Source organism: Pygocentrus nattereri, chromosome 10, assembly GCF_015220715.1.
Source record: "Pygocentrus nattereri isolate fPygNat1 chromosome 10, fPygNat1.pri, whole genome shotgun sequence".
Taxonomy (NCBI): Eukaryota; Metazoa; Chordata; class Actinopteri; order Characiformes; family Serrasalmidae; genus Pygocentrus; species Pygocentrus nattereri.
The window spans coordinates 20,187,124-20,202,875 of record NC_051220.1 but is presented as its reverse complement, the minus strand read 5'-3'; the positions used below and the strand labels follow the sequence as shown (position 1 = coordinate 20,202,875).

General features: G+C 38.1%; 1 protein-coding gene across 3 annotated transcripts in view; it reads right to left on the bottom strand.

Moving 5' to 3' along the window:
- Nucleotides 1-5,611: 5,611 nt before the first annotated feature.
- bahd1 (bromo adjacent homology domain containing 1) overlaps nt 5,612-15,752 on the bottom strand; it is a 52,617-nt gene continuing 42,476 nt past the window's right edge. For all 3 annotated transcript variants that reach the window (XM_017713455.2, XM_017713456.2, XM_017713457.2), the window contains exons 3-7: nt 14,275-14,648; nt 11,523-11,682; nt 8,678-8,757; nt 8,287-8,378; nt 5,612-6,609 (exon numbers count right to left, since the gene is read on the bottom strand). In XM_017713455.2, the coding sequence (XP_017568944.1) occupies nt 6,423-6,609; nt 8,287-8,378; nt 8,678-8,757; nt 11,523-11,682; nt 14,275-14,648 (893 nt within the window). In that variant the 3' untranslated portion in view covers nt 5,612-6,422. The remainder of the gene's footprint in view (nt 6,610-8,286; nt 8,379-8,677; nt 8,758-11,522; nt 11,683-14,274; nt 14,649-15,752) is intronic.

The following is a 15,752-nucleotide window of genomic DNA, read 5'->3' as shown; positions in this document are numbered from 1 at the left end:
ACATTTTAGAAAGCTGTAGAAACTTTGTTGCTCAAAACTTGGCATTGTAAAACATAGCAGTGAGTCCTGACAGGAGTTTTAATGCATCTTTAATGCACCATCTGTAACAAGATGCTTTTGTTAGTTTAGATTAGTAGTACAAACAGCAAAGCCTTTAGGAACAATAGGCTGTTACAGAGTCATTATGGCTGTTATTAATGTAGCACATCCCAGTGTCTCAGGGTACTCTCATATCTATGCTACCTTCTGGTTCTCTCCTTTTAGTTTATGCTGTTATAGTTACATCTGCCGGAGTCACCAGTCACACTCTATGGGAAATCATATTTATTACAGTCACACTCTTGAGCAGAAGTAATTCTCTTCCTGAGATAATGACTGCCCTACCATCCTGCTGAAGACTGACCATCAGGGCCTCCTCCTCACCATCACCAACCTGCTCTCCTGTTCATTGTGCCAATGCAACACCCTCAGTTACATCACTGTGCCATCCAGATGTACCAGCATTGAGATAGGATGGGACTGTTTCAGCTCACTCCCACTCTTCATAAAGACTCCGTCAGAAACTGCCTCTACCAGTGCAGCTTCTAAAGCTTTACCATCCAGTATTCAAACAGAGATCCTCTTAGCCTTTATTTGGTATTTAGCTTATTAAATTGTAAATACTGTTTGACCAGAGGAAGATGGGTCTCCCCTTGTGAGTCTTGGTTGCTCCCAAGGTTTCTTCCTCCAGAGTGAGGGAGTTTTTCCTTGCCACCATCGCCTCTGGCTTGCTCACTGGGGGATATATGTTGTAACTGTGTGTTCTCAAACTTCGGTAAAGCTGATTTGTGACAACATTGTTGTAAAAAGCGCTATACAAATAAACCTGAATTGAATTGAATGTCTATTTTCCTGTAGCAGTCTGACAATGAGACAGTCTAGAACAGGGTTTCTCAAGCACCCTCTGGTGGTTCTCAAGCCTATGGAGAAACCAGTGGCCAGTGATGGCACTTTGGCATAATCTGCGAAAGAATAAATGACATAATAATAAGAAAGAAATGTAAAATGTTTTGAAATGGTAATGATATTAAAACCAGCAGCATTTGTAATTTTTCATGAGCCTACGAAAAACAGTCTGCAAAAGTATTACGCTTGATCTGGCACCATTCTGGTTGATTTCTGGTATAAAACAAGCTTATGTTACCTTATGTTCAGTGTTACGTGTTCTGCAAAGCCTGACTACAATATTCAAACAGTAAAAGCTGCATTCTGCACATTTGAATGAAGATTAGTTAAGGGGAAACCATTGCTGTGCTCTCCTCATTCCATATCCAATTAATGAAAAATGTATGTTATACAGCCTAATATTAAGATCAAGAAAGAACAGAGAAATATCTTTACCTTCCTCTCATTTGCTTTTAAAAATTAGAATGCAGAGCTGAATTCAAATTAGTTGCATGGTCTATATTATAGCGGTAAATTCTAGTGAGTAAACAGATGAACTGTGAGGTGGAAAACATTGAGAACCCCTCACTGACTTGCTCTCTAAAGTAAACCAGTGGGTGGACAAATGTATCTCAGTACTAATAGCTGATGATAAGTGTAGATTAAAAACTGGTTTTAGTGACTTCATATTATTACTTCTTGAAAATGAAGCACATGAATGACATCTTTAACTCCACACCACATTAATCAGCATTACGTTCCTAAAACATTAAACAAGTCTTTCTTTTTCTACTGAAAGAATGAGACTGGATGTAAATAACAGACATGGGGTAGCTGTAATCCATCAGAGAGAGGCTGACATTGTGATGAATGCATTTTGCCATGTGCACTCCCTTTTCAGTTCATTTCAATATAAACATCCCAGAACCAAACTGACTGGAATGTCGCTGTCATATCAAAACCTCATCACTCCCCTTTATATTCTCTGAATTTTTCATAATCACTGGACCACTAAAAATGATGTAAAAGAATAATAAATACAATACATTAAGCCTATGAATGTTCTTATAAAAGGTACTGTTAGCAAGGTTTTCTTACAACAGCGACGACCAGTCATAAATAAAAAGCACAAGAATGTGAAACTCATATATTATTTATTCCATTTAAATATTTTTCTCTTATAATATACATTTCTATCTTAAATAATACAAACGCGCTGTGCTAGGACTGTAATTTTTCCAAGAATGCCCAGTACTTCCATGCTGCATTGAAATATATATCTGTATACACACATACACCCACACACACACACACACTCATATCGTTGGAGGAGCAAAGCGCTTGGAATTCATAGTGAGTTTTTGTACACCTCGGAATGAATCTCCCACCTCCTCGCTGCCCATTTGGAACACAAATGTACACTTCTCATCCAGGACTTTCTACCGAAGCGATGACAATTCACAATGCCGAAGGCAGCTCAACAATGCGCTGATTAAAGATCGATTATGTAAGACTTTTCAATTACATTTATACTGCCTTGACATAATGGAAGGGACTTTCTTTGTGAAAAGCCTGTTTCTATATACACTGCATTTGGGTTGGGAAACATGTGATACATGCTGTATTACAAGATATCAGATGTCTTCTTGAGGGTTAAATATTATAGTGCTGTGATACAGCCATGACCATCCATGATACAAGCCATGACCATCCTTGGCCTGATAACAGCATTATTTTTAACCTAATCAATTAATTGTGATTACATTTCTGGACTGTAATATCGACCATCTCTCTCTAAGCTCTTGGTCATTGGGTGGTCAGTCTTATGCACAATAATGCAGATGTCTTGATTATTATGTCCATGATTATTATACAGTATTTTACTGATGTAGTGAAATGCATCAGAATATTGCCAATGTCTCATCAAAACCTTGTATCTCCATTTTATTTCTATTTTTTATACCAAATAAAAAGTTCTGGACATATTAACCAGATGCTAATTCTCAAGTGGTCAGCGAATAGCACAATATTGCAGAGGTCTTGGCTATTGTATTGACCGAACAAATTCCAGTATTTTACGGACACCCCGGAATCAATCAGAATATGTCCTATCATAACTCATTTCCTTTACCTTTAACACCGTTTAAAAACAGCAGCTGCCCTTTACAGCTTTTCATGAAGAATGGACCAATAAAAATGCTCCAAAATGTGGAATAAAATCATGTTATATTATCTTACACTAGATGTTGTCAATGGGCCTCATTCACCAACCAAAAAAATTTTAAATAAAAAATTTCTTCTTAAAACCCACTTATACAGTTTTCACAAAGATTTGTACATTCTTACAACATTTCGTGTTAGATAACATAAGACAATTTTATTCCACATTTCATCGGTTCATTCTTACAAAACGTTGTAAAGGGCAGCTGGCATCTTCAAATTCACTAGTGTTTTCTCATTTGGAGTTTGCCATTAGGTAAGAACAGAATCTTCACACTCAAGAGAACAAAGGTGTGAACAGTTATGTGGTTTATGAACACATCATGAATCTGACAGACTATTCTCAAAAACTAATTTAGGAAAGAAAGAAATTAGGAAGGTACTGGTAAATGAGGCCCGTTGTTTTTACCCCTATAAAATTTGGGAAGATGGAGATGCAATTTCTTTATGACAGTGACAACATGCTGTTTCAATATAGCCAATACTGCCCACTCCATGGCTTTTTTCCTTTTCTTATCACATGCTGAGTATATTTCAGGAAATGGTCAATTAGTCTTTGAAAAAAAAAGTAATACTTTGCAATATATATGGCAATTAACATTTAGGTGAACTACTGTACATGTGTGTGTGTGTGTGTGTGTGTGTGTGTGTGTGTGTGTGTGTGTGTGTGTATATATATATATATATATATATATATATATATATATATATATATATATATATATATATACACACACACACACACACACACACACACACACACACACACACATATATACACACACACACACACATACATATACACACACACACACACACACACATATACATACACACATATATACACATATACACACACACACACCCACCCACCCACCAGACAAGTACTGTTTCATTGTAACACCTACATTGTGAAAATACTATAAGAATTACATGAAGATATAAAGACACAGGCTTTCCACAGTGGACTTTATCTCAGTCCCTTCATCTTGAACAGCAATACAAACATTTTAATGTCTTTGGAACGAACAGCAAATTGTTAAAAATAAAATTCTCAGCTACACAAACCTGTCATGAGAAAGAATTCTTCTCATTGTCCAGGAAAACCTGTCTGAACGGTCCTTTTTTTCTGACCAAAACAAATATTTCTCACAACAAACGTAATGCGGAATGAAAAGGTGGGGATGGGATGACGAATTGCATTTCGCGTGTACATTTTTGCCAACACCAGCGAACGTGGGCATCATAAGCGCTGAAGGGATTCATTTGTTTACTAAACTAGTACAGAAATCACATTTCTAGGTCTATCACAACAGTACAAGTTTGACTGATACTCAGCTCTTTGAATAGTAAGCGGAATGGATCGTTGATGACACAAACACGGTGCTTGTTTTGACATGATAGCAGTTACTGAATAAAACCAATGACAAAAATGTACTTCTGCACTGTGTCAAGGCATTACATGGGGAAGAAAAAAGGCATGCCTTTTAGAAAAAAACCCTGCTAGTCTCAGGTCCTTCTGTGTCGATTTCCACAGCGATGATGTCTGGATATGATACAAATTCACTGAGGAATTAAGTGGAGTGAATCTGTTCGAAAAGGCGTTAAGAGTGACAGCAGGAAATCCTGCTTTGTAACACTTCTGTAGTTATTCGACTCACTAGAAGAAAATGACAGTCCTGCATGTGAAACATGCTCCCCTACTTCAGCAATAAGGAAAGGGCTCATTCCAGTTCAGTGGTGCAACACATCCAGGTGATACTGCTGCCTGGAAAACATAGCTACCGCTACTGTGATGAAGTGTTGCAGCTGATATTTTTCTGGCCTTTCTATCCTTCCAAAGTTCAACTGAAGGCTGTTTTTTTTTTCCCTTTCATTTTTCTATTTCAGCAGGGGAGAGTGAGGGTCACAATAGTGCAATGAGAGTCATAAGGAATGGCTTTTAGCACAAACTGCTGCGTGGTAGAAAACGAGCTGGGCAACGGAAGCAAACAGCCATGAGGGGGGAAAAAAAACAACCTCTGATGCTGTTGATTCTTCTCATAGCAGACTATCAACTATTAAAGGCACAAAAAGACCATATGGAACAGCTTTTTTGTATCAATCCCACACATGAAGCAATCACATCTAAAGGTAATACAGGTGGGGGAAGCCAATGGCACGTACTGAAATCGGGAAGGAGTGCGCATGATATCGTTTTTTAACCCCATTCACACGCTAGGAAAAAGAATGTAACAGAGTGCCTCCCTTGGTTGTAATATTAGAGACGTTAAATTCTCTCTGTTCTGTATTTACACATACAACAAATACACAGTATTTTTCCTCCATTTAAAGTCAGTAGCAGATGAAAGTTTCAGACTGAATCAAACTGCTGATTCGCTGAACGTTAAGATTAGTGCAAACTAATGACGGCCAGAAGGAGAGGGTTCACATGTGGCGGCGCTGCGTGAAAAGCTTTGGTTTGCTGGGAAAGGCAGGATGTGAGATGGGGAAACAGGACACGCTCTTTGTAAGGGTGTAAGGCAAGTCCTCATTAATTACAGTAAGATGAGTTTTTTTTTAACAAACTTCCTTTCATTGGTCAATCAATAGTGAAGTTAGCCAACTGCTAGTTGAACCCTTGAATATTTGGTCCACTAGAATGTCTACGGTCCTCCACAGCGTGGTATGACAGATTGGTAGACTGGTGATTGGTGGGGAAAATATAGATTCGATTCAGGAAAGAGGAAGTACTCTTGGTCATGTCTACTTTAACTAGTGACCTCATTTTTAACTGCTCTAAAAATAAATATATTTTTCACCTTATATCTATAAATAAATAGATCTACAGCCAATAAGGGCACGTTTACAGTCAAGAAAAGAATATTTAGACCTCTAATTCATATTTCAAGGTACCTCTAATGTACCTAAAACTTTGATTACTTTCTGTTTTTTTTTTTTCCACACACACATCCAGCGAGTATAAAAGATAACTACTGTCAAACCAAATAAATATATAAGCAACTTCATCGAGTGATGGATCACATCTTGGCCATTGATTTCATTTACCGCAAAGTAGTTGTGCTCAAAATGCCATTATATTAAATCACTATGCAAGGACTAACCTTAAATCTCTCTCAGCTTGTACAGGGACACTGTCTGCAAAGAACAACCAAACTTTTGTCAGTCCTGTGGCCTCTCAGGAATTCCCTCGATAAGGGCGTTGATTGTGTCTTCAGCTTTTGGACTCTGGTTTCAGTGTATGGCTCCATGTTGTCAAACCTGTCCTCTCACCAGTGCTACTGCAGGTTCTTCAGCAGGCGGCCGTAGCGGAAGTCGTAAACGTGACGACAGACAAACACCAAGTCAGGATCAACGTCGGCTGGCACTCGGCGATGAGCTGGAATGGTGTAGTTGAGAGCAGGAGGGACCAGGGGGGCACTTTTGGGAAGACTCTCCTCACGACGCTTCACCAAGGCACAAAATCTAAAACAAGGATTATACATATAAATTAATAAAAGCATAAATCTCTGAGCTCACGATTCAGCTGACTGGGATGAGGAACAGGGGTGAGGAACTCTTGGGGAGCCAGTTTTCTGCACAGTCTGGAATTTTTTTTTCACTCAAATTCACCTGAGTCAGCTCCTTAGTTATTAAAAGTCTTGGGATGCCTTTATCATCATTTAGTTTCTTTTAAAGAATTAATCAGTTTATTACTGCATTATTATACTTTACCATACTCAAATGTACATAATTATTGTACATAAAGTACATTAATTATAGCTACATCAAGCAATTCTTTGGGTCCAACCAAACAAAAGCAAACTAATAGCAAACTATAAACTTTCCCATTTTACTTTTACAAAAAAAACTGGTTCATGCACTTCATGCCTAAAACACTTCAAGCTGTCATCCAAAAGAAGGAATATACAAAAACAAATCTCACCAAAATAATACTAAATACTAACCTATATACAGGTAAGAAGCATTAATGTTTGTCTTGCTGTTTCAGTATTTTTCTGACCTTGCTAAAGTTTTCACTTGATTTCCAGGATCATTTTGAGCTTCAGTGAGTAAACCTGGTCACTATTGCTGGTTGCTGGACATCAATGAATAGATAATATCTTTAGCTTGGAATGTAAAATATAAAAGGCATAAACTGTAATTAGAGTGTGTCTCAAGACTCCTTCTGAGCACTGTAATTGGCAGAATTTGTTGGATTTGTTGTCATGTTAGAGTATGGAAAACAGCAAACCGTGATGGACTCTGGGCCCCAGTTTCTCACCCTTCATCTAGAGTATGATTCAATGTACCAGTAAAACTCAAATTGCACCATGACTCAACTTTGATTATTTTGGCACAGTGCATAATTATATGCTTAGAAACTGGAGTAAATATTTATACAGTAGTGGATATAGAAAATAAAAATACTATTCTAAGTTTTTTTATGTTTACAAGTAAGTTAGGAACTGTAAATGACGACACACTAGGGGGAAATATAGCAAAAATAGAACATCACAATACCTGAAGACATTTTCATGATGCACACTATCCAATGTTTAGTTTTTTAAGTTTGATGGATTGAAATAAACTATGAAGATTTTTGTTTAACATTTCACATGCTGCACTAAATCCAAATAAATAGGACTGAACTATGCTCTCTGTTTAATGAAACATGTAGGTGTTCAGTGTTCTTCAATTACTTACCATGTCTACAATATGCTCAGAAGTATGTCTTCTGATGGATTTATGGTGATGTATCAATTCTAGCATTCCAAAATCAAATGCTAGATTAAAATCACTCTACATACAGTATAAATGTTACCCAGTGGGTCTGAATGATATATTAATGTAATACTTTGCTTTTGCTACGTATACTGCAGTTTTCTAAAAAAAGAATAAAAACTTACTTTTTGCTATGAGCATCCTCAGATGTCAGAGGTGGTTTCAAGAGTTAAGAGATTCTTAACTTTAAACATTAACCCCTATGACATCAAGGTCTTTTTAACATAACGCAAGGCACATCACAACCACAATGTGAACCAATATAATCATAATATATTAGCTTGTTCATATCATGTAACCCCTCGCAACCAGACGACAGAGTGATGACACACTAAACTTTTGCCTCAATACCACTCTGAACAAACAAATAGGACTTACCTACAATATTGTGCTAATGTCAAGACGTAGCACTTATCCTCAATGCACGCTACGCTGTTCTCGTCCTGATGGCGGGATGCGAAAATCTCATTCTGAAATCCCAGAGCACAGATATGAAGCAACGATGCTCAAATATTCACCATATCAACCACAGCAGACAAACAGTGCTAGGCACATGGGTGTCCAATTTCAAAACCGCTCAAAGAGCATTGTGACTAGGCTGTTTATATATTTTTTTCTAGCCATGGTCTCTAGGGCTTATTGAGCACAGAAAGCTTGTGCTCTCTACTTCCTCTTTGAAACTCATAATCAAGGGAAGTCAAATGTTTACTCTGCTTTCTCATGGAGAAACCACACTGGGATGTACCACAGGCAGGTTTTGCCAACTCACCTCACAGTGCATGCTGGGATTGCGGCCCCCCTGAGTGTGCTCTGGACGGTAGTACCAAAACAGACTCATCATCAACTCCCCTGAGAAGAACCACAGCACATACAGTCTATCAGCCCAGTACAGAGGTCACTATAACTTACACAAACCCCAATTAATAGGAGGTTCTCCATTCTGCAAACATCTGGGTTTTCAACCAAAATCATGATGTTATACTTTTACGTTTTTAAACCACTGCTGCTACGCTGGTTAGTCAAAACATAAAATGTAAAATTAGGGGCGGGAATTTTTAGGCACCTTATGATTTAATTTTGATTAAAAGTGCTATGATAATGTTTAAACTAGGGCTGTCAAAGTTAACACATTAACAAAGGTAAATTATTAATATCACTAATTGTATTAATGTTCATGCATATCAATGGTGATGCATATTCCTTGTCTGACCCTTCAAACCATACCAGAGTAGTGCACATTAAAGCCCACTGCTGTACACAGCTATGTTAAATTCTGTCACTCATTTTAAATGGCTTTTAAAGCAACAACTTCAGCACCTTCAGGAGGCTATGCTGGCCAGTGCAATATCAGAGAACTGTGAATAAATTAACAAGCAGCAAACTAACAAAAGCAAAAGTAATGTGGAAAGATACAGTTCCCCCTGAAAGCCTCCAATGTAACAACAATTTGTTCAATGTAACAACAAGCATTTGTCTATACAGAAGCCTGAGGGTGATGTTTATGCATCTTTCAAGAGACAATTGTGATACATCTTAGAATCAATTATTTTTTTTACAACCACAGTTCAAATTATTAAACGGAAATCACTTTTCAGTAAACATGGCCTTCTTTACCTGCCTCAGAAACACTGAAACCTTACTTTCCTCATCATCTCATCCTCCCCCTCTAAATCCTACCAATGCAGTCTTCCCACACAATGCCTTGTCAGAGTGGTGTTTTGCTCTCTTCACTACCCTGTAATTACCTGAAACTGCTCCCCTAATTTTGAATGCTTCCTTCACCTGTTAGGAGACAAAGGGGTGTAATGATCCCATTGGAATGAGGAGAGGTGCCTCTCAGTTAGTGAGATACTACAGTGTGTACTCAATTTGACACCTTTATGTGTTATTTCTGCATATCACAATAATGCACTCCAAAAAATGTGATTCATAAAAATGGTCACAAATGAAATATGAAAAATGTCACAAATTTGCTTGCAGAGTGTAGGTTGGGCAGCATTCCTCCAACACTTTCATTAGCTTTTTAGCATATCCAGTGCAGAGGCTTACTTGTTTACTTTATAATCGGAGTCAGCCATTATGTCGTAATATTGTACAAATAATCTTAAGCTCTGAATGTTTTCGGAGTGTCACAAGCAGGCAAAATGTCTAGCTTGCAAGCACAGAGGTGAGTGGCCCCAGTATCTAAATGAAGCAGAAGAAAACATACATGCATATGTTCACATATCACTGTTTTAAGAACTAAGCTACACAGAGGGGAACCGTTGTGGTCCCCTACGCTCTCAGAGAGGGCCCAAGATATTCTGAAAATAATATTTTGAAATGAAGTAGTTGTAATTTTATCTTATCATATTTTGACAATCAACATCTAACCAAATACAATTCTAAGCAAATAAATATCCTTCAAACCTGTCCCTTCAATTTGTACTGGAATGTGGAGGGTTAAATTAAAGAAGCCCTTTGTCTCCCCATCAGGATTTTGCAATTTCTGCTGTTGCTGGAAAGAATGCTGGTGATTGGCGGTCCAGCTATAAATTTACAATTGCTGGGCTTTCTGTAATTCAACGAGAGACCAATTTCATGACAGTAAAATTGCCCAATCATATCTTCCCTCTAAATGAGTGGACTTTGGTATCTCTAACTTCATGACAAGTTCTGCCTGCTTGGGGACACGGACCCAGCGAAAACAAGCTAGCTATCTTGTTGGTTTATGATGGAAGCCAAGAGTAACCTTAGTGAAGAGGATATCTCTGAATTTATTGTCCATGCCGTTTTCTAGAATAAACTTTTAATGAAAAGTTGGAGTTAATCAGCAAAGACCTACATCAGAGCTTAATTTGGTACAAAAAAAAAAAAAAGCCAGGTGTGCCAGGTGTGCTTGCTGTTTGGCACGGAGAGAGGGTCTTGGGCCAAAGATGGATTTTGTGATTTAGGAAGTTTATCCAAGTCAGCCTTTTGCCATCCGAATGCTTGAGAAGCAATAGCTGATGAATTTAAAAAAAGCAAAAGATCAGCTCCATGACCTCGCCATAAACAACTTCATCTGAAAGCACAGGAGGGTGTTTTCAAGCAATGCCCTTATCAAAGTGTAAATTACTTAAAATCGTATAGGCCGCCGTGCCAGCTGGTTTTATTCTGGCCGCTGCTGACACCGTTCGTGTAATGTGAAGGTTTATTTCGGAAAGTGGCCATTATGCAGAATTCTTTGTCATTTTTGATGCTAATGTGTCTGATGTTCATGGCTGCTTGGCAGTGTGCATGTTGTTGTGATGCGAAGGCTTGTATGAAATGTTGTGGCTTTTGTGTGGTAGGACGGCATGACGGTCAAGAGTTTTCAACCCTGACCCATATCTCCATGTTCCTCTTTATTGCACACAGACCTTGTATGATGACGCAATTATTTGTAAGGAGGATCTGCATCTTGCTTCAGAAATTAGCTGTTTTGTTTAGGTGATAACCCTCTCTGAACTCTGCTTGTTGCATTTGTATGGCTGAACTATTTAAGAGGTTTAAGAGTCACCTAGTTCATTCACTAATGAAGTTATACCATTGCATGCAAGCTGCCTTTCACACTGTATTTCACAATAGACAGAGTGGAGTTCCACTGCATGTACCTGACTCAGGGTCCTCCCAGAAGGCAGAGACTTTAGCCACATAGGGGAGGGACTTCTTGCGGGGGCCAGAGCGCAGCAGCACAGTGTCTCGCACCCTAATCACCTCTCCGTCTCTTTGCACTCCTTCATAACACCTGCGCAGTGCTGGTGACTCCTCACCCTGTGAATCATCACCGATAATAATCACAGACAAACAGGAGGAGTGCATTGCAGGGATGGGCAATATGATCATATTCATCAATTTTAAGACAAAATTACATCACAAAATAAATTTCTAAGCATATCGTGAATATCATCAGCCCTTAAAAAACACTAATCTACACTGCATGTTTCATTACAAAGAGAGCATAAATCAGTTCTGTTTAAATTGAGTTTCATTCAGTGTAGTATGTGGCCTGGTGAATATAAGTCACTGTTTTAATTGTTTTCGATAGTGGCTTTACTGGCTCGTTTGCTATGTTTTAAACAATAAAAATATAACATCAGCTTTAAAAGGTATGACTGCTATTTGTATTCAGTCCATTTTTTTTTCTTAATGGAAAGAAGAACTTTCTGTGGCACAATTCTAGATGCCAAAAAGTACACAGACATTCTTCAGTTAAATACAATGTTAAAGGCATTTTAACCTAGTTTTTAAATAAATGAGTCTACTTTTCTCTGTCTGATTCCAATAACTCAACATATTAAACAGAAAGCATCAGCACTCAAACCTCTCAGGTGTTCAAACCACTTTTGGAGCAAAAGCGTTTCCATGTGTGCCTTTAACAATAGGTCGGAAAAGAAAACTGTCAAATCATTATTCAGGTGAAAGCCTACTCTTCACACTAACGAAGACACTTTGATGAACATGAACCGTAGTGTTGAAAAATGAAATGAAAGTATTAGCAAACAGATGCTTTATATTAACAGGCCCTTAGTAAGTGTTCTTTTCTTACTTAATTAAAATATAACAGTGAAAAAGAATGTAAAAAATCATTCACAGACTTTCAAAAGAAGACAAAATGGCAAATTTACTAAGAGAGGCACGAACTGCTGACAGTCCACAGACACTTTACACTGGAGGGGGCGGCCGATTTCGCAGGTTATCTAAGAAGAACTTCCATGCAGTAACATTGGCACAACTCTGTAATAAATATATGACCAGCATAACTTAATCATGTGTTTGTTTTTTCTGCTTTTTCTATGAAAGTTTGTTCCTGTTAAGAACGAGGGAAAAAAAATTAACCTTTTTTATCTCAGGTCAGATTGTGACCTGAGATACTGACTGATGAAAAAAAATAGTTTTGACTCTATGAAGGAAGTATAAGATTATTTCTACATAATTCATTATTTTGAGAAATTTTCCAGAAATTCTTTATTATCCTTATTCTTATTATTTTGACTGCTGCAAAACATCTATTTTTGGCTGAAGGGAAGAGCTTAACTTCTCCTAAGTTCCCTGAGAACACTGCAAAACCATGTGATATTTTGCAATGCCTGTTCATTGAACACGATGGTTGTTTAGAACGGTATGATTCTGAACCTGTGGTGAATGTAACCTCTTAGCTCCATGCGGGGCATAAAAGGCTGTTTCTGCCACTGCACACACAAACTACAGTGTGCAGAAATAACAGCTTCAGTAGTAGCTTCTGTAAAGCAGGGATTGCACAGATAAGTGTTTCAATATGCTTTTAACATTTGGAAGTGAAAACTTTCAGATCATTAAAAGCCTGCTCTTTGATAGTGCTGTAAAATATAGTTTTAGAAAATAGATGTTTTTCTAAAACTGTTTGATTTTACTTTTTTATTTCCTCAAATTAGCACTAATGGAACACATCAGGAGTTCACAAACTATTTTAACATCATATATAAATAAATGTGTTACAAAAAGTTTTGTCTTCAATTTCAGATGTTAGTGCCAAAAATAAGAGAAGCTACTAAGCTACTCAAAGGGCATTAAATAACACAGTCAGTATTTACTATCAGTCTTGGTAAGTCCAAGTAGGTGCTTCATTATAATAATCTACTCTCAGTATTTGGTGCTTGCAGTGGGAAACTCATATAAATGCATATGCAATTAGGAAAAAGCACAAAAAAGCAGCAACTGCCCTTTTGATCTAATTATAGGTACTAAAGGCTGTTGCACCCATTTAGTAAATCACAAAAGCCACATTTTAAAGCTAAAATAGTATCTGCAATTGAGCAAAGCCTCGGCAAATCTACTCCAATGTGCCCAAATATTTAGACACACAGTGTCTGGCAAATGAATGTAAATCTAATTTGAAGAAGCTAAACACTGAAAATGTTAAAATAAACATTAAGAAATATATAGTTAAATGTTTGGACACACTCATAGAATGGTTTTCCCTATTATTAATATATTCTATAATCCACTTCCATAAACCCACTTCTGTGGGCATTTTGGGCAAGTTTTTCTTTCATTTTATAAATTTTAATTTTAGATTTTTTTTTTAAACAAAGGCATTAACTTCACTACTTGTACTTGTCTTACAAACAAATTTTAAGCATTTAGATCAAAATGTCTAAGATGTGAGATACAAGATATTTAAGACACGGAAAACACATATTTAGTTTGGTGTTTCCAAAGTCCATAAAAATAAAAAAAATCTTTTTTAAAAAACCCAATACCATAATGGTGCCTAAAACTGAAAACCTACTTTACACCAGCCTCACAATATAAGCCTAAGCTGAGTGCTACTCTCATATTCTCCTCTAGTCTGCACTGTGGTTGATACAGAACAGGAGTACATACCACTATGAATACCTCCTTTTCAGTGGCTGTGCCCACAGGCAGCCAGCCATTGGTGGCCCGTCGGCGGCTGATTTTGGGCTGCTTGGCGGCAGGGCTGCCGTGGCTGGCTCCCAGCTGGCTGTCCTTCATGTGGGGGCATCCGGCAGAGTCCCGCATGCCAGAGCGTGAGCTGCTAGGCGGCTTGGCACTCTGAGGGCATTCACGGCCCACACGCAGCTGGACCTGCGATCGCCCAGCATCAGGCAGGGGTGGCTGCAGGTGGGGCATAGGCTGGGCAGCTGGGGCCACGCTGGGGATGGGGCAGACAGACAGGGGCAGGGCGGGGGACATGGGGATTGAGGAACTGTGCTCATCCAGAGGGTAAGGGTAGTCCTCTACAGGAACAGGAAAGTGAAGCTTGTTAGTATGTAAAAGTCATGACCTCATATACACTATAATGTGCAAAAGTCAGAGACCACCCTTCATTGAAGTTCCAGACAAAGTGGCCATTAAGTACAAGTTATTTGTTTTTCAGCATCAATAAAAATATATTAAATTTATTTAACACAAAATTACACAGAAGCCTCTTTATTTAATTATCACTGTATTTAGTGTGTCCACTCTTACTACCATTATTTTCAGGAGACTTACTTTTAGGTTTTCAAAGAAATCTACAGGGATATTTTTCCCACACCTCCAAAGTTCAGTCTTAGAAGTGGGTTGTATTTTATGTTTTTTGCAATACACGTAATCCAAAACACATTCAGTGATGTTGAGGTCTGGTCAGTGGAGGTCTGGCCATTGAGAACACCAGCTGCTTTCACCGTTTGATTTGCAAACATTTTTTGTGTATTTCTTTTTCTCTGTAATGGGTTTGTGACAGCTACACATCCTTTCAGAGTCATAGTGTTGAGTTGTCTTCTGACAGTGGAAGGATGGACAAAAACACTTATGGATTTTTTCAGATTTTCAGATAATTTCTCCAAAATCTCTCAAAGGCAGTTGTGGGCTGGAGGTTAGGGAACTGGCCCTTGACTGGAAAAGTTGCCGGTTCGATCCCCAGTGAGGTGTCCCTGAGCAAGACACCTAACCCCAACTGTTCCCCAGGTGCCGTGGATGGGGCCGCCCACCACTCCGGGCAAGTGTGCTCACTGCCCTCTAGTGTGTGTATATTCACTAGTGTGTATGTGGTGTTCCACTTCACGGATGGGTTACATGTGGAGGTGGGTAAAAAAGTATCACTTAACTTAAAGATGAAAACTTTAAATACAATTTATCTAATAGTAATAGTTTTGGTGGTCTACCAGGTCCTGTATGATTGATAAGAGTCACAATTTCTTGATATGTTTTAATAATTTTTCAACTTGTTACTGTTATAGCTGCAGAGAACTGAATCAGAAAACTAATTGTACTTGATCAGTTTGGCTGGAAATAAATTAAATAGACAGTGATTAAGTTTTGCATGTCATCATTGTCGAATCAAAACGTTGTAGTTTTAT